The sequence below is a fragment of the Vidua macroura genome, chromosome Z (genome assembly GCF_024509145.1).
Source record: "Vidua macroura isolate BioBank_ID:100142 chromosome Z, ASM2450914v1, whole genome shotgun sequence".
NCBI classification, from domain to species: Eukaryota; Metazoa; Chordata; class Aves; order Passeriformes; family Viduidae; genus Vidua; species Vidua macroura.
Window position 1 is genome coordinate 12,022,566 of NC_071611.1, and position 19,568 is coordinate 12,042,133.

At 42.7% G+C, this 19,568-nt stretch overlaps 1 protein-coding gene and 1 long non-coding RNA gene across 2 annotated transcripts; both read right to left on the reverse strand.

The window, feature by feature from the left end:
* Nucleotides 1-9,481: 9,481 nt before the first annotated feature.
* Nucleotides 9,482-10,953, reverse strand: LOC128821654 (uncharacterized). The gene is made up of 2 exons (XR_008441185.1): nt 10,844-10,953; nt 9,482-10,288 (listed from the first exon to the last, which is right to left on the reverse strand). It is a non-coding gene; the product is annotated as an uncharacterized LOC128821654 (long non-coding RNA).
* A 1,342-nt stretch (nt 10,954-12,295) lies between these two features.
* On the reverse strand, nt 12,296-17,353 carry CTSL (cathepsin L). Its single transcript, XM_054002854.1, has 8 exons — nt 17,249-17,353; nt 16,801-16,936; nt 16,328-16,450; nt 16,080-16,235; nt 15,673-15,897; nt 13,956-14,124; nt 13,504-13,621; nt 12,296-12,702 (listed from the first exon to the last, which is right to left on the reverse strand). The coding sequence occupies exons 2-8, from the start codon at nt 16,924-16,926 to the stop codon at nt 12,603-12,605; spliced, it is 1,017 nt and encodes a 338-aa protein (XP_053858829.1). The 5' UTR covers nt 16,927-16,936; nt 17,249-17,353; the 3' UTR covers nt 12,296-12,602.
* Between the last annotated feature and the right edge of the window lie 2,215 nt (nt 17,354-19,568).

Below are 19,568 nucleotides of genomic sequence, written 5' to 3' on the forward strand. Positions count from 1 at the left end.
AATTGATACAAGTTAGTCCCTCATGTCCTAGAATATGCACACAACATGGGGTTTGGATAAAGAGGTAGGGCAAAAAGGGACAGAGCAGGAGGGGGAGAGAGAGAGAAAGAGAGAGAGACAGAGAGAGGGAGAGAGGTGATTTAAAGAGGAGGGGGAAGGCAAGAGAGACACAGAGAGAGAGTCCTGTCTCCAGCATGGCTCCAGGTCAAGGGACAGGGGGTGCACATGTGCCTGGGCTTTGTGAGGATACCTTTTTTTTTTTTTTTTCCCTGCCATGAAGAAAACTTTCTCATTTTCTATACAAATTAGTTATCATGCACAGTCAGTTCTTTCAGACCTTTCTGAAAATGGGTCAGAGGGCTTCAGGGATCTTGAGTGGTCTTGATCCCTCCCTACAGTCCATGCACGCCCCTTTCTCAGTCTCATTCTGGTGCTTGCACTCTGTTTTCCTATCTCCAAGAGTCACAAGGATCTTTGCCCTGAAAAAGTGCTGCCCTACCTTCTGAATAGCCTTCTCCAGCCACACCTGGTTCTTTCTCACAGTGTGTGTTACCAACAATCACTGGTTGTTATTTCCAACAATCCTTGGTTGGCTCCATAACTATCTTGTTTTTGCTGTTTGAGACATACACCTTGGCCCCGTGTCCTAGGGAGTCGGGATCCTGCGTGACCTTCCTGAGAGCCACCTTTGACCTCTTCAAAGACCTACTTAGAAGAATCCCATGGGATAAGTCTCTAGAAGATAAGGAGGTCCAAGAGAACTGGTCAATATTCAGACATCACTTCCTCCAAGCTCAAGATCAGTGTAGTCCTATGAGCAGGAAATCAGGCAAAGGGGACAGTAGATCTGCATAGATGAGCAGAGAGTTTCTAGAAAGAAATTTCTGGGATGTGAAAACAGAGCCAGGCCCTGTGGGAGGACTATAGGAACATCATCAAAAAATGCAGGGAGGTGAGGAAGACCAAGGCCCACCTGTCATTGAATCTGGCGAGGGCAACTGAAAGGACTTCTTACAAGTACATCAGCAGCAAAATGAAGATTGGGAAAATGTGGGGGCACTACTGAATCAGATTGGTATCCTGGTGATGGAAGACACAGAGAAGGCAGAACTACTGAATGCCTTAATTGTCTCCGTCTTTACTGGTGAGGCCAGCCCTGAGGAGTCCCAGGCCTCAGAGGCAGGAGAGGAAGGCTGAAGAAAGGAAGACTTCGCCCTGGTCACAGAGGGCTGGGTTAGAGATGAGCTAGAGAAACTTAACACCTGTAAATCCATGGGCTCTGGTGGGATGCACCCATGAGTGCCCAGGGAGCTGGCAGACGTTGATAAGCCAACTTCCATTATCTGTGAAAAAGCATGGAGAACAGGAGAGGTGCCCGATGGCTGGAGGAAGTCAACATTACTGCCATCTCCAAAAAGGACAAGAAGGAGGACCTGGGAAGATACATCCTGTCAGCCTCACCTCCATACCTGAAAAGGGAATGGAACAGCCCATTCTGGAGATCATGCCCAGGCATGTAGAGGACAATAAGGTCATTGGAATTAGTAGCCATAGATTTACCAAGGAGAACTCATGCTTGACTGATATGATAAACTTCTGTGGTGTCATGGCAGGATGGGTCAGTGAGGGGAGAACAGTGGATGTTGTCTGTTGTGACTTCAGCAAGGCTTTTGACACTGTTTCCCATAACATCCTTGCAGGTAAGCTCAGGAAACGTGGGTTAGAGGAATGGATGGTGAGGTGGATCGAGAACTGGCTGAATGGTAGAGTTCAGAGGGTCATGATCAGCAGAGCACAGTTCACCTGGAGACCAACAGCCAGTGGCATTCTCTGGGATCAATACTGGAACCAGTCTTGTTCAACTTGTTTATCAATGACCAGATGAAGGGACAGAATGTACCCTCAGCAAGTTTGCTGATGGCACTAAACTGAAGGAGTGGCTGATCCACCTGAAGGCTCTGCTGCCATTCTGTGGGACCTTGACAGGCTGGAGAATTGGGCAGAGAGAAACTTAAAAGAGTTCAGCAAGGGCAGGTGTCAGGTCCTGCAGCTGGGCAGGAACAGCCCCAAGTGCCAGCACAGGCCAGGGGTTGTTCCTACAGAGCAGCTCTGTGGAGAAGGACCTGGGACTCTTGGTGGATCACGAGCTGTCCGTGAGCTGGCAGTGCCCCTGTGGCCAGGAGGGCCAAGGGTATCCCGGGGTGCATCAGGAAAAGCATGGCCACAAGGTCGAGGGAGTTGTGCCTATTGCTATCCCAGGGGTGAGGGTGTCATTTCAGTGCTGCTTCAGATATCAAAGCACTCTTTCTTCAGGTGTTTATCTGGAAGTTTTTAAAGCTGTGACAACTGCCCAGGATCAGCAAGTACAGCGTGTACTTGTTTATTCTGTTCCTCATCATGTGCTTCCCAAAGCTCTACTATCAACAGCAGAACACAAACAACACTTAAATCCTGGAAACTGAAGAGGAAGCATAAAAAAAGAGATGGTTTAGGTAATAATAAAATCCTTTTATTGTATGATGGAATTTTGCATCTTGATTATGGAAACTAATAAATCAGTTTCTCTGTGAAAAAAAATGTGCATGGAGTACATATACACATATATATATAATATATTTTTTAGACATATATACATATATAGTAATTCTCTCTCTCGTCTCTATATAGGAACACAAATAGATGTTGATGTTACTAATTTATCAAGGAACTCCATTGCATTTTTTAAGTCGGAAACCTAAAACCAACTTTCATTTGAGGCCAGTTTAAGTAAGCTAACAATACTTGTTTTACATCAGAAGGATCACTGGTAACTTGGTCCTGTTCCCAAAGGCCAGGAGATAATAAGGCAAGAACAGAGATGTGGCATTCCTCAGCGTAACCACAGGGCCTCTAAAAACCTCCACTTGCTGAAAGTTTGCTGCAAGTTTGTTTTGCAGTGGGTTTACCCAGTCTAGTTAAGAACTGTGCTTCTGGTGGCAGGATGTATACACCTGCACACTGCAATGTGTCAGTCATTCAGTGCTCTACTTACTGTCATCCAATTTGCCTTCATTGAAGTATAGTTTCACAGCAAAGCCTGGATCTAATCCCAGCTGCTATTTTCCCCACATTTTGTTTTTTTTCCTCAGTTTGCACCAAAAGCACGTGATAGTGGAGGGTCTGGTGCTGGGACACTGCTCTGACTAATAACTGCTGCTTGGGTGCTGTTGACACTTAAATGAAAATTCTCCTAGTTTGTGGGCTGCTGGGTGGCTGGTGCTTACAAATAGATCCATATCTGCTCTGTGCAGCAACCCATACAAACCTCAAAAGCAGATAGATCTACCTCATCTACCTAAGTACTTGTATGTATTCTGCTACTAACAGCACAACCCTGCAAGCACACCACTCCAAAAAGTCCTTCTTAAAGGCTCAGGGTGAATTTTCAAGTTTCTCTCTGCAGTGTGATACTAGTTCAGACCATTTCTGCAGAGCTGTCTTACACTAACTGTGGGCTGAGGGGACACCACCTACCAAACCCTTGCAACACTGGCCCACAACTTCCTTCCATGGCCTCCCATCATGGTTTTGCAAGGTGTCTGAGGGCTGCTGAGAAAGTAGGACAGATTTTTTTTTTTTAAAGAATCAGAGACTATTTAGTAGTTGGACTAGTGTGAAAGGGGACACACCACAAGCTGCCATCAAGGCTGCTGAGAGAAGCAGGCAGTGTCCATGATGAAGGTGTTGTGACTGCCTCCAGATGCAGAAGTCAGTAAAGCCTGATGTTATTCCTCAGATACTCATCAGCATGATACAAAATTAAAAATACATGGAAACGCCAAGTAAGACATATGTGAACTAAATACTAGTTCACATATGTGCCTTTGTATCACTATTTAATAGTTTCTCGGCATAAAATGATATATGTGAATAAATCAGTGTCCATTTGACTTCCTATTACTTTTGGAGAAAGATGCAGAAACTATACTATTTGTACTGTATCATATATATATATATATATATATATATATTTATATATACACATACATACATACATGTGACTGTTGTTAAAGCACTGGTTGTCAAACTTTTTGCCAAAATTAATTCTTCTTTGCAATTATTGGGAACATTTGCACCTATTTCAGAAGTAAAATAAAGACAAACTACCTAAACCTAGTGATGTCCAATAACACAAGAAAACACAGCAGACCCACCAGTCTCTAATAAATGAGCAGTTATTCACAAATTACTTTGTCTGGAAACTTGAGTTAGTGTGAGCAGCCAGCTGCAGAGAGGTGGCCTTGTGACTGCAATCACAAGATGGGGGATCAGAGAACAGGTTGGTGCTGGCAGGCTTCCCACCAGTCCCGTGACACCCTGGCTGCCTGTGCTGCTGCCCTGCCAGCCCAGCACACTGAGGAGCTGATCCTGGACACTGCAGCAGGACCTCACCCATCCCTGAAAAAGCAAGGCAGCTGAAATGCAGATGCTCTTTGAAATAAATGTAGGATCAAATGTGTGTCTGAGCATTTGTATCAAAAGTTGATACTTTATTCTGTTTTCAACAAAACATACACACAGGGAGTTTTGCTATTTTCTTAATAAAGCCAACTCCTGTTTCTGGAAAAGTCAGGCAAAAGTTGTATTTATTTATAAAATGCCAGCTATTTAGAGACGGAGAACAAGAGCGAGCTTTTAGCTTACATGGATTATACCACATAGACTTATTGTGAGAAAAGGGGGGCTGGTGCCCATGGAAGAGAAGAGGTTTAATAAGAGGAAAGATTATAGTCAATAACTTCTGTGGGACTGCAAAGGTAGAGGTAGCTATTTTCCAGAGATATCCAGGGCCCAAAAGTGGGAATAGCAGAGAGTAAATTCACATTGAGACAGAGGATCTGCACACAGTTACCCAGAAGTACAGAACACCTAAAGTTTTGATCACAGAATCACAGTATGATGAGGTTGGAAGAGACCTTCAAGATCATCAAGTTCAACCCATGCCCTGAACACCTTAATTAAACCATAGCACCAAATGACATATTCAGTCTTTTTCTGAACACATCCAGGGATGGTGACTCCACTACCTCCCTAGGCAGGCCATCCCAATATTTTATCACTCTTTCTGTGAAAAACTTCTTCCTAATATCCAACTTATATTTCCCGCAGCTTGAGACACAGCTTGAGACTGTGTCCTCTTGTTCTGTCAGTTGCTGCCTGGAGAAAGAGACTGATCCCCATCTGACTACAGCCACCTTTCAGGAAGTTGTAGAGTGGGATAAGGTCACCCCTGAGTCTCCCTTTCTCCAGGCTAATGATGAGACATTCCCTACCATTCAGACTTCATGTCATCACAGACAGCATTCATAAACCCCATATATCACTACCAAAAATACCTTTGGTTTTTGTTCCTAGCTTTCTGCAAATGCAGATGTGGTTTCAGAAAACACAAAAACCTCAAACTAAGCATGTGAGATGATTCAAGTGAACTGATTTTAATACTTCACAGAGATAGGATTTTCCTCTACGATCTACCCTGAGGAGGTTGCTTTAATCCGATGCAATGCTTTGCATCATGGCTTTGCAGGACTCTGTTCATCAGGAGCCCAGCAACCTGTTTTCTGGTAGCAGCTTTTGTAATTCTGACCACTGCACTCAGTGAAGGCAGTTTGGTGAGCCAGCTTGCAGAGAGTGTTGGCCAGGACAGCAATGCACTCCCTCGTTAATAAGCAAGAGTTTGGCCTAAGAACTGTTGTCAGCTGCTGAGAAGATCAGTGAATATTTTATCACTTTTGAAGGGACACCTCTGAAGGAGATAATGTGCCTGCTTGATTACTGGGTCAGCTGTGCTCAGGCTGAATGTACATGGCCTGCCTAATCCCAGCCTGGGCATGACTGTTCCTGATGTCTCATCGATTCAGCAGACACTCCAATGCACTGTTGGCACATGCCTGGGAAAAAAAGAGGTCAGCTTCTCTCCACGCCCAGCTGCCGCGACACCGGCCTCGTCATCGTGTGCTCTGAGGAGCACAGCTCTGAGACACAGTACTGACACACTCTGCTCTGACATACCATCTGTCTTTTGCCCTTTTAATCGCCAGGTTTCCTGTTTTGTTTCTGTGTGGACAATTTTCTCCCTCTTTTAACAACACAGCATGATTTATTATTCCAGCACAGAATAGAGAAAAAGGACACTGCTCAAACAAAAGCAGGGAGGATAAGTGGAAAGGGCCATGCAGACAATCGAGATCTGAAATTTAAACTCAGCAGAAGAATGCTGAGAATGGGGGTGTTTACTTTTAGCTCTTTTGAAGATATGCTGGGAGAAAACAAAGCCAAAGGGGGAGGCTAGCCTTCTTGCAAATCCACACCCACAGCTGCTAATCAGTTGCCTGCCCTCTGGCAGGTGGCCTCACTGCCTTTGGCCTTCTTCCTCTTCCACTTTTTTGCTCTCTGTCAGTTTAGGTTAAAAATTCAGTGTGGAGGGAGTTTCCTTTGCTCTTTGTTTGCAGAATTATTAACAAAGAGGGGCTATAAAGTTCATTGAAATGTCTGGAAATAGTGCTACAGAAATACCATTTCAAAAGTACTCCTGATGGGCAGCCTGTGTATGCAAGGTTTGGTTCTGAAATGCTCTATTACATTTTGAGAGAAATGTGACAGAAACACTCATAACAGCACTAAAGCAGAAAACACAGGTCCTCTCCAATTCTTTCCAAGACTAGCAAGCAACAAATAGCAAAAAGGCAACAGGATTTATTCTTAACCTTTGCACAAGGCATTGGAATTTCTATATAAACAGAGAGAGAAGTTTCTTTTAACTATGAGAGAAATCTCCAAAAACCTATGCAATTTTACAACACAGCTGATGTTTCCAGTATATTTCCTGTTCCAAAAAAACCTGGCTGTCAGTTTGTGCTTCATGCTTGAATGAGGAAAGCAATACTGCTAAACATGCTGAGCAGAAGGAATGTTAAGATGGCTATTGAGAAGAACTTGCATTCACAATTCTAGCATTGCTGTACTATTATGGTATAAGATTGTGCTATGTAGTTTTAATTTTGGTGGGTTTGTTTGGGGTCTTTATTGGGGGATTTTTGTGGTTTTTTTTTTGTTGTTTTTGTTTCTGGTTTGTTTTGGTGGTTTGGTTTTTTTTTTCTTTTTTCTTTTTTTGCTATATCTAGCAAAAATGAGCACCTGCACACACAGCAATGAACTGGTTTAAGAGTTCTGTGGGCAGCCCTATCTAGGGATGTTTTTGTGCCTTGTTACCAGCAGCATAAACTGATATATTACAGAGATATGCTTAGAAGAACCCTTTGTGGGAAAAAAACACCTGACTTGGCAGTTCTGAAGCCACGGCATTTGACCTTTGGTTTTCAGCAAAATCAAGCATCTTCCGAGACATGCTACAACCTCAAGGGCTTCTCAACATCCCATTTCAGCATCAACTTCTCAGACATCCTAAGCCAGTTTGAGTGTCTAGTAGCCCAGCATTTATTTTAAACAGTTCTAGGCCATGGCATGCATGCTGTACAGGAAGCTTTCATTAATAATTAAAAAAAAAAAAATCTTACTCCATAGAACTTAGAATATTTCCATGGCAGTTTCTGAGACTGCAATTTTTCCTAGTAGAGGCAGGAAATAATAGCTGTAATAGCTTCAGAGGGTCCTTAGTGGCACCCCAGGGGAGCACACCTAAACCATTCTCAACCCTGAGAGAATACACAATAGTACAGACAAAGAACTTTTTAACACAAAGTAAATTCCAGGTGAATGTCCAAAGTGTCACTAAGTATATGAACAATACTTACAAGGATGGAAAGTCATCTCTTCCTTGCTGAGCTCTCAGACCAACAACAATCTTTCCCTAGAGGACCTCACAAAGCCACTCTTAACCAGAACAGCCTTCTGAAGGTGTTGGGGAAGGGAATGGCTCACTCTCTGACTGCTCCATCTTTGACCACTTCTTCCCAAACCTGGACTGCAGAAGGTACCAGGTATCAGCACTGCAGCACCACATCTGACAACACACAGTGTTACTTCTACAATGTGTTTCCCAGGATCATTTTATTGGGAAAGTCTAACAGGTTTTACTCGGAAGGAGGTTTCGGATCTCCTAGAGGTGGTGAGAACTGTCAGTGAACAAAACGAAGAAGAAGCATTGAAAAACAGGATCCAATAGATATGTCACAAATGGCCATCGCCATGGTTTCTTTGCTCCTTTGTGCACAGAAGTTGGCAGTAGCTCTTCAGCAGAAAACAGGCAGGATGGAAACAAAAAGTGTTGCAGAAATGGTATTTTAAGACCATTGGACAATAAATCTTTGTGCAACCGAGCTTGGAAAAAACCCCAAAACAGCCACTTCTGTTTGTGAACACAAATGAAGGTGGCATCTTCTGAGATTCTTCTGAAACTCCATATCTATGTAAACTAATCAATCCATGGATCAGGTCTCTACCCTCTGGCCAGCCCTCCTGCTGCCCCAAACGAAAATTACTGCTTGGCCTCTCTGTCTGTTTTCAGAAGAGCCTTATTGAGTATCACTTAAGTTCAGCTTTGTGAATTATGAATGAAATTTTACCTATGATTTTAGACTTTCTTCCAAATGCTTTAGGTGCCCCTGCACTTACCCAAAATTTCACTTATGATTCAATAAAACTGTGATTAGCAAGTAAGACAATAAAATCCCCATTACTGGTTTAAACAATTATTTCTTCAAAACAGTGAGTTAGTTGAGTCAGCATTTCATGCTATGACTTCCTAGCAAAAAGACTGAAGAGTATTGGATGGACAGCAAATAAAAACTGGTGCTCAATCTGTCATACTTCTTGGTAAAGTCCAAAGAGAGCTAGAAAGCAGAAACATCAGGTTACATTATGACAGCCTTCAGGCTACACTCAACTCCTTGGTTAATAGCCAGAAACTGCTCTCAATCTCTAATATGTCAAAATTGATTAGCTGGCATTAAGCTTCAGACCTACATGACAGGATTTGTTATTTTATCAAGGAGATTAAGGAGCAAATGCTGTATAACTGACATTCAGAAACTCATTTTTGGTTTTGTTTTGAAGTGGCTATTCCCATTTTCCTGTGTCTCTGGTTGTCTCAGAACTATGTTTTCTGAGTGCTGTTATGCAGATCAACAGTTTCATTATAGAAAACCTTCACTGACACAATTAATCATATTTACCCTTCCTTTATGTTTTTCACTGCATGAAATAACGAATATTTTGTTACCATAGTTCTTCAAAGCATTTTAAAAATTACTTTAGTGCACAGCTTGTGTAGCAGAATAATAAAATCATTTGTTTCACTGTTAATGTTTGGAAATTGATTTAACTTTAGCAAAGACAAAAACCAATCACATTAAAAAAAACCCTAAAATTCCATTCTACTCAGCAGTCACAGATAGTATGAGAAACTGAGTGCTCTTAAGGGGAAATAGTTTCCTATATGACTGTTAAATTAATTTCTCACCAGACTCTAAAGAATAAGAACTTCATGTGTAAATAATTTAATTTCATTATTTTCCTTGCTTCAAGAATACATGCCTTTAAAAACTCAGGTCCAGTGAGTGATAAATACATTCAACAAGCAGAGCAGAGAAACTGTTAAGAGACCTTTAGGACAAGAACAGTCCAAGAAGCAACATGACGTGGAAACCATAGGCAAAACTTCTTTTTCTTCACAAATTCCAATAAAAAAAGTGTATTTTCACAATTAAGATGCTAACAAACAAGGACTATAAAGGCTTATCATTGTACAGACCTGCAATCTAGCATGCAATATAGTGCCCAGCTCATGTATTTACATATGTGTAAGACCCCATTAACAACAGTAGCTGTAATTTAGACAGGACCTGAACCAGGCAGTATAGATAGGATTTTTTACTGATAATACATGTGCACTAGTGTATTTTTTACTGGTAAAATAAAAATACTTTAAAATACACTAGTAAAATATACATGTATTTATTACATGTATATGTGCACTAGGGTATTTTAAAATAACATATATTTTAATAAATGCAGTTTCAGCTATCAGTAGGAATATGTAACCAGCAGAAGCTTTGGAGAGAAAACACTGGAACAGCAATCAAGAGCTTTAACTACCACAGCTTTCTGAGGACAACTCTGGAGCCTTCCATGACCACATATAATGTGTATTTGCTGTATCTTCACAAAGGAACAACACTGAACAGAGACAACACTTCCCCCACTGGAACATATACCACCATGGAATCACTTGCTACTTTACTATAGTACTTCTGAAGTAAATAAAACAGCTTTGCCAAAGATAGGGCCACTGCAATGGAATAAAAAAAACCCCAGATTTAATATTGTTATTGAAATGTGTTCTTTATATTCTTAAGAAAAAAAACTTACACAAACCGCAACTTATACAAAAAATTTAGTCTTTATAGTGTCATGTAAGCCAATTCTGGGTGAAGCTGTTAGTTCAGGTTGTGTACATACTGAGTTATCTACGTGACCTGACTTACCCTGTCCCATTCTTTATTATTCACTCTGAGAAGGATGTTCAGCTAGAACAATCAGCAAGTTTTAATCCACACAAATAACAGCATTATCACATTTTTTTCTAAAAAAGTCAAAGGGTGATGGCTATTTTGTGAGCTACATGCCCAATCACATGCAGATACTTTGGAAAGTTATTTCCTTTTAATTTCCCTCGTCATAAAAAATACTTGTTTTCCCAGCAACTTTTTTGAGCCCTGGATTTTGCAACCAACCCTGTTGTCTATTTTTTTTAGCAGTTCAAGTCCCAGCAGGCTTTTTACTGGTCTCATTTCTATTCTAGCCAATAAAGAAAACACAAAGCATGAAGCACTACCAGGCTTACAGTAACATCAGCTTCCAGGATTAAAGGAGAGACAAGTGTCAGTCCATTCCCAGTTCTGGCAGCAAGAATGAAAATAATTTTATGCATAAGGAGAAATATATAAAGTCACTTCTCTGGCAGCATTTTGCTCCTGGCTCTCACTTTGAATCTACAGACCAGTGCCATTTCCTTCTGAATATCAGCCTTTAGAGGACCACCTGGTGAGCTCGGTAATACTTACTCCATAGCTTCCACAAGCAGTGTGGATGCTTTCCATAACTAGCTTAGCAAGTCAACTTAATAGCTAAGTTCTAACCAGTATTTCTGCTCTGTGGCTTGTTATACAGCCACTGGGCTGAGTGAGCCTCTTCCTTAAAAAAAAAAAAAAAAAAACCACACCAACAAAAAAACAAACCAAACTTGTCAGGAAATTCAGGTTGAAAGAATTCATCTATAAGCAGCACATGAACAACTCACAATTATTATTATGGATAACACACCTTGTTTTTCTCTTTAAAAGAGTTTATTAAATGCAACTTAAAGACTTACATTATCAACAATAAGGAAATTAATAATCTACAAATTCTGGTCTAAGTGTTCTTTTGTGCGCATGGCTATCAGCTTCTGAAAAGATGTGCACAAAAACCTATGGGTCCATGAATTCAGCACTCATGCTAGTTATGCTACAGAACTACACCTCCTTCAGCCCCACAGCCCAAGAGCAAGAGTTGATGTCAATACCCCAAAGCCAAGCCAAGTCTTCTCCCCCTGCTGTTTTTGTTATTTACCATCCTCTGCAGGAGATGCCCAAACCTGTCTACTGGTACCCAAACCACACCTGAACAGTAGTATGTGACAGCTAATACTCATGTTTGCAGTGATACCTGCAGAGAGAAGAGGACATATAGGGTACTGTGCGAATCACCTCAGTTAAGTCAGCCAGCAACTATACAAGTAACAAAGCAGCCCAACATCTCTTGCCATAGAGAAATAATTTCTCCCTTATCCCCTTTCCTTCTCTAGCTCAAACTGGTACAGGGGGAAGACAATATCTAGTGTCCTACATATCTCCAGAAACAAGCCCTCTGAACAGTCTAGGTATGCTTTGGGTGGCTCCTGCTAAAATGCTCAAAAGGACATAACTGCACAAACGTGCTACTTTTCAGGTGCCATTAACAATTAAAAGCTAAGTGAAGATCAGATGCTGCATACAGAAGATGACAAGACTGAAGATCTTCATTATGAGACACTAGGAACCAGAGATATTTTTCCACTTCCCATTTTAAATAAATCTATATTGTAAATTCTACACTCCTTTTTGTAACAACTACTAGCCATTCCCAGATAGGACTGCATTTTAGTGACCAGTGGAGAGAGAGGTACACACATATAGACTCCACTTAGAAGTATGACTTAGGATGCCTATTTAGCAAAAGTCCCAAGTAGAAAAGAAGACGAAAATGCCAAATCATATGTATGTACTGGAATTTAAGTATTTATTTAAAAAGTAAACCTCTGGACACATTGCAATTAAAAAAAAAAAAGAAAAATACAAAGAATCTATTGGATTAAGCAGTCAAAAGCTAGCAATATTACAAGCTGTTTACATACCAACATTTACATTAATTTAAACAAGTGGCATGTCACCAACATGTAAAATATACTTCAAGAGTTTTAAAAATCAAGTTGAGTTTTGAAAGACACAAGGCTACCACATGCGAACATGGGTTTGGTCATTCAGTTTAAATCCCCTCTTGTACTGAAATGTTCAGTCTTCAAGTTATACTAGTGGATAGCTAGCAGCTGTTGCTATTCCACAGTGGTTCTTCCTGTCCTTGGCCATGTAGATATATCCTTTGTCACCCCACTTCTCACCCCAGCTGAAAACAAAAGTAAATGGCTTGTTTATATATTTGCACAGAAGTTACTTATTTACTGCCCTCCCCTCTAAGTGTTTAAAGCTGAAAACTGCTGCCTTCCACACTTGTGGAGAAAATCCAAGCTAGCTGCAGCCAAAAACTTAAGTGTTTTCCAACAATTAAAAACATCCCAGGAGGTATCCTGAGTTCATAGAACTGAAGAGTGCAGTCATTCTCTCACGAGGTAGTCACATTGATGTGCAAACCTTGACTACAGGTGCCTGAAGCTCAGACACTGCTCCCAGGCAATTTAAGGGAAGTCAAAGGCTGCAAACAGCATTTGAGGGTGGTGCCCCAGTAATGCTGAGAACATGAGACAAGCTCATGTGATGTGCCCTTCAGCATTAATTTATTTTGCCTCCAACCTAGGAGGTAATGCCATCTTTAAAGTTCAAGCATTATCCTATTTCACAGAAGTGAGCAGCACTCTGCTTCCAAAAAAATCCATTACACTCCTACAAGCAGGCTTCCTCCTGCTCCCCTCTGCTCCACTGCTTTATTATCTACTGGGTTCACAGGCTGTTTCAGCACTGAGCTCCCTTGAATTAACTGAACAAGCAGAACAAGGTGGCTGCTTTGGGCTTACTTTATTACCCTGCCAGCAGCATGAGTTGGATTCTACCTTTTGTCATACCATACAATCTGAAAACAATCTCCAGATCTCCCACATACAGATTTTAATGGCTGCTGTCTCTCTACCTCTCCCCTTACAAGTGACAAACCTCCTTCTATTCTCCCCCAGATACATGACACAGACCTTACCTGTTCTTAACAATCCAGTATTTCTTCCCATCTACATCTTCCCCCTCAAAGCCATAACCTACAACCAGAACACCATGGTCCAAGTCTTCACTGCTGCAGTCTGGCTCATAGTAGATACCTGCAAAGTATTCACTCATAAGCAAAATCATTTGTACAAAACCCTTAGCCCTCACAAGAGCCCCTTTGTGTACTTCAACTCCAATGTTGCATAGCTTCTTGTAAGTTAGAAAAAGGAATCTCAAGTGAATTTTTATCATGGCAAAAACTGAGGGACAAGTAGACACATATACAAGAGAAATACATGTGGGAAAAAACCTGACTGAGAATTAAAATGACTTCTGAATTATCATACCTGGGTTTTTTTTTTTTCCATCTATTTAACTGCAGGATAATGAATACTGAGTAATTAAAAAACCAAGTTATTTGAATAAATGTAATTAACAAATTCCCACCTGACTGATAGAACTGAAATGAAGAATGGCCTGCATCAATAGCAACAGACACTGGACCCACAGCTGCAACTGCTTTCATGAGAGCTCTTTCATGTCCTTGAGGGATGTCAACAAAGCCAGTGTCATTAGCAGCATTATATTCTGCCTTGTAGCGACAGTCTTCATCATCCTAAGTAGAGAAAGCTGTAGTTATTACACAAGTTTCCATTTAACACACAGGTGTGCACAGAACTACCCTACACTGTGTGACTTTGCTGCTTTTAGAGAGGGACTGAAGAGGATCCAATTGCATAAGCAGCAATTTGCAAAGATAACAGGGAACACAGAAGAACTGCTTCTGAGCTTCTCAAAAGTACAGAAAAAGTAAGTGACAGCAGGGCCCAAAAAAGTCCCCATGAACTTTACTAGAGGTGCAGAGGGCCATCACATTCTGGAACTCTGCCCTCTTTGGGTGGCAGGACAAATATCTTTACAGGAAGGAAAGATGCTCAGAATGCATTAATGGGCAATGGAAGAGAGCCAAGTATTCATTAATTACAAAGCAATCCAGAAACTGCTCATTGAGCAAGCACTTAAAATCCACAATTTTAACATGTCACAGTTTGAAAAGCTATACAGAATGATTTGAAAGCTAGGCATTTGTATTACATGACCTTACATACAACATTTGGGGGTGGTATTTGTGGTATTTCAGTAGGGCATTGTTTTTTGTTTTCTTGGGTGGGATTTTTGTTTTCTTTTTTTTCATATAACAGCAAGAGAGAGGTGAGGCCTAGTTTGAAAGACAGGTCATGTGAAACTGAAACAGATTCAGGCAAGCACATCCTTCCCTTACCTGCATTATAGGTTAGTACCAGAATTGCTTCCCCAACTAAACAAACACAGACTACAGCTCAGCTGCTTACTTTTTGTACTCAGCAAGTACAAAAGCACTTCCTATAATCAAGTGTGGTCTCTACAACAGCCAAGATTAGGAAAGAGTTGAGATTACAGGGACACAGGTGAACAGGAACTCAGATCCAATGTTGTTCACAACAAATGGCATTGCTGTTGCCCAGACAACACAAAACAAGCTGAAAGAAAAGATCCTCTATAGTGAGTAGAACTCTTAAAAGGTGAAAACCACAAACTATGGGCTCCCAAGTGTACCACAATTGACTGCTGCTCTTTCATCCTCTTGTATCTGTTTAACATTTGACAGATTATTAGAGGGATTTTAAAAACCTGTCCATTATCTCCATTTATGCACACTTAGTCCAGAAAAAGAACTCAAGGCATTAACAACAACTGTTAAAAATCCAGTTGACACTAGCCACAAGAATTATGTGGTCTATTGGTAGCAACTCTGTAATAGGTCAATTATGGGAAGATGAATTGCTGTCCTACCATGAAGTAGCACTGTTGACAAGGGCTGGGTTCTTAGTTTGGTGTGGCAACCGAGATAAGGCATGACAGAAGGGCAACAACGAGGGGGAGGAGAGAGGATACTTGCTCCAGTTTATCTAACTAGTCTGTCAAGATTTTGACCTCAAAGACCAGAGCAGACCATTCCTACTGGGGCTAGCAGTCATGCTAGTGCTCTTAGCAAAGACACAACAGGAATTACAGATGCACTGATCTCTACAGAGACTTTCCTTTCTAGGTATGAGTTTCCCAACACAATTTTTCCACACAAAAGAGATGACATCTGCAACACAAGTTCAGCTGTTCCACTTACCTTTGCAGTGTATGGGTAGGATTCCTCTGAATCAATGCCCCCATTATCCTGTACGTATTGGAAAGCCTGGTCCATGAGACCACCATTACAACCTTGATTCCCTTCAGGGCGAGAGCAGTCCACCAGATTCTGTTCACTCAGTGAAACAAGTTTGCCAGTTTTTCTGAAGTGCTGCCCTTCAAGAGCTCCTGTTGTGCTGAAAGCCCAGCAAGAGCCACATTGACCCTGAAGTATGAAGTGAAATCATAAGTTACAAACCAAGGCAGTTACAAAATAGTGCTTAGTTTAGTAAGCCTGTACTAGGCAGAATCAAATAGGTATGGTGATTTTCCTCTATGAAAGTGGATGTAGCATTGAGGAAACTGGATTTGTAACTGGTTAGAAATTCACCATTCATCAGACAGTACCTGGTCTTTAACTGGCGTTACATATCCCTTCTCTCGCCAATCTACTGATCGTGGTGCTTCCAGGAAGTTGGGTTCAAGAAACTGGGATCCTCTGTATTTTCTTGCTGACTTCTTGTGTACATAACCATTCATCAGCTGTCTGAACTCCTCAGTTGTCTGAAACCAATATGTGCAGTCAGTCACTATCTACTACTACATCTAATACACAACATCACTTAGATTTGTACATTATATGTCTCTACACATACCATGTCGCCAAACTGATTCATTCCCAGCTTGTAGCTGTGTTTCCCTAATGCATGATCCAGATTATGGATTTCAATCATTTTCAGATTCTTCTCCCATACCACTCTCCTCCAGCCTTCCTCTCTCTAAGGGGACAAAAAAACCAGGGTATTTCAAGGAGGCATTTCAAATCAAGTTTGCTTGCACAACAAGCTTTCTAAGGCTCATAATACTCGGGCAAATGTACACTATTCGAATGGGAAGCATGAACGGTGTTAAGGGATGGTCTTTCTGCCGCCCTCATAAGAAAAACAACGAGTACAGTGCAGCTGAGTCAATACACAAACACAGGAAAGGAACCTGGGAAGAGAAGGATTATGCTTCCCAAGCCCTGCCCATAGCCGGCGTTGTAACAAAGCAGACATGACTCAGCTGGTGGGGCCCAGCTCCGTGCACTCAGCGCTCGCCCAGCAGAGCGCGTACGCCGGGGGCTCACCTCATGATAGTCCTTCTTGTGCCACGACTTCCACAGCTGCCAGTGCCCGTCCAGCTCAGGGTCCAGCCTCGGCGCGCCGAGAACCACGCTCATGCAGAGGCACAGCGTGGTCAAGAACGGGTTCATGCTGGCCGATCTGCCAAGGACGGAGGAACATCGGTCAGGCAGGGCGCCCTGGGCGCGGGGGATGCCAGATCCGAGGCCGCCAGCGCGTCCTCCGTCAGCGATCGGCCGGAGCCGAGCACCCCGCACTGCCCGCCCCGCCCTCGGCCGCAACTGTAAACAAGCCCGGGCGGCGGGGCCGGGACGCGGGGAGCGCAGTCGGCAGCCTCCCGAAAAAGCGGCTGGAATGGCGGCTCCTTCCCGGCAGGAACCGCCCCAGGCAGGACAAGGACCGACCCCGAGGCCGGCCCGCTCCACGCACCCCCACCTCGCAGCCCGCGCTCACCACGCTCGAGGGTCTCCGCTGCACTGCTGCCTCCACTGCCCGGCGACGCTCGGCCTCCGCCGGCCCTCTTATCCCGGCCGCGGCCGTGCCCGCCCCGCCGCGCCCATTGGCGGCCGAGCCGGGCCGCGCCTCCCGCCGGGCCCGGGGCGGGGCGGGGTCTGCCGAGGCTGTCCCACATCACCCCCGGGACGGGGCCGGGGACGGGGCCGGGGCCGGGGCCGGGGACGGGGACGGGGACGGGGCCGGGAGCGCCTAGGGGAGCTGGGGGGCCTCCCTGGGGGCCCTCCCTAGCGGCCCTCCCTAGCCCCGGAGCCGCTAGGTTGGGCAATGTATTTACTCCGAGAGCTGTTGGGCCGGAGATAGTGGCAGCACGCTGGTGGAATTTAACCCGGAGGGCCTTAAAATGGGCAGCTGGCAGAACGAAGGAAAAACTAAGTCTGGAGGCAAAGAGACACGAATGGCGAGTGTTGGCAGCCCCAGCGCCATCCGTGTGCTCTGCGGAGCGCTCCTGCTCGGATCAGGTTGTTGCGGCGGCTCCCGTGCTGCTGCGGTGGTCTCTGGCCGTGCGTGCCCCCGGCAGCCGCCGCCCGCTCCACCTCTGCCAGAGATTTTGCAGAACACAGCCGGCAGGGCCATTTCCATGAGGCTGGCACCAGGCAAAGTATCTCCCACTGGGCACAGTAGCATGGCGGTGACACTGCTGCCAGAAACATTTCCAGGAAAGTTCTTTTATTCGTCCATGTTTTAGTATCTGAAAATTGCTTTATTGTTTTTTCTTTGGGTATTTTGTTTTGGTGTTTTGTTTTTGGTTTGGCTTGGTTTTTTGTTTGTTTTTCTTTTTTTTTATTTTTCTGCTTCTGGACCCAAGTTCTGTAAAAGGTATTTTAACACCAGTGGTGGCTAGTGTTTATGTGCATAGCATCCAGTAATACTTACTGGAAAACACTGTTTTTGACATCAAGAGTTGCTGCACAGATGAGGTACTAGTAGGATGGACTTGGTTTTCATGTAAGCAGTAGTAGACAAACTTTGATTTTTAACAGGGAACTTGTCTACAGTAGTAGAATAACTGCAAGTTGTGTGAGGTTCACCCATAAGCTCTTGTAGTGGCAGCATTGCTGATGGCTTTAACTTATAAACTTTAGAATATATAGTTAGTGTAAAAATCAGGGTTTGCAGACTGTTACACAACAGTGAAAAGGAAGAAATCATATGATACGTACTTCTCACTTTTTTTGATGTCTTAAGACACACAGTGTATTGCTAAAACAAACAATACCTGTTTCTTTACCCAGCTAATCTCAGGAGCATTCTTTGAAAACTTGACAGAGGCAAATACATACAGATATATTGGAGGCATTGTCTTGTCTTTTTAAAGTACTTGTGCAAGTCCTCTGTGCATTTGTAACTTTCCAGCATAAAACTTTTCACTTTATAATCAATTCACATTTAAACACCTCTGGAGCGTTAGTGCATCATATAGTTATAGCATCATATAGTTCAATTAACTTATAATAAGGGATTTTTTTCCTTGGGTTTTGGGTTTTTTTAAGATGTGTGACATTTGAAAATATTTTACTTAACAGCTTTTTTGCTGATATTTTTGTGCAATCAGATTTCTCAGTCCTGTTTAAGTTAGCCTTGTTTATGCAGTTGTATCTAGTATTGACTGAGCATTGAAAGACTACAAGTAAATTATCAATGAACTATGGACAAGACGTTTTTTTCTTAAAGGACAAGATGTTTAGCTGGCATGACAGGAGGTAATGTCTAAACTACAGAAGGTCTTGCATCATAAGTCACATGTCTGCTGTTCTGTAATGTGCCCTGAGATGCACGAAGACAAACTGATGCTTTTCTAGATGATATGAGGTCTTGTCTCTTTGGGGAAGTTACCATGCAGTCAGCTAACATATGATACCACTGTGCTTTTCTCTCCTTCTGAACACTCTTGGTGCACGTACGCACGCACGCACGCACACACACAGAGGAGTCAAATTCTATTTTAACATGAAGATAAATTCACCCTACAGTTTATTTAACAACTGTACATAGGGAAATCTTAGCTGAGAATTTGTTGAAATCCTTGAAGGAGACAAGAATACTTTCACCTTCAGCATGTTGACTTAGGCTTGTACTGAGTCATAAGTGTTGTATGGATATATCAATTCCCTAGATATTTTGCTGAGGACCTTTGAGAGCCCAGGTGGAATAATGTAAGCATATGCAAGGGAAATCAGCACAGCAACAGCCATCATCAGAATTTGGTCATCACAAGAGTGGCCATTTAGAAACCTGTGATAGGAAGCTGAACTAGGAC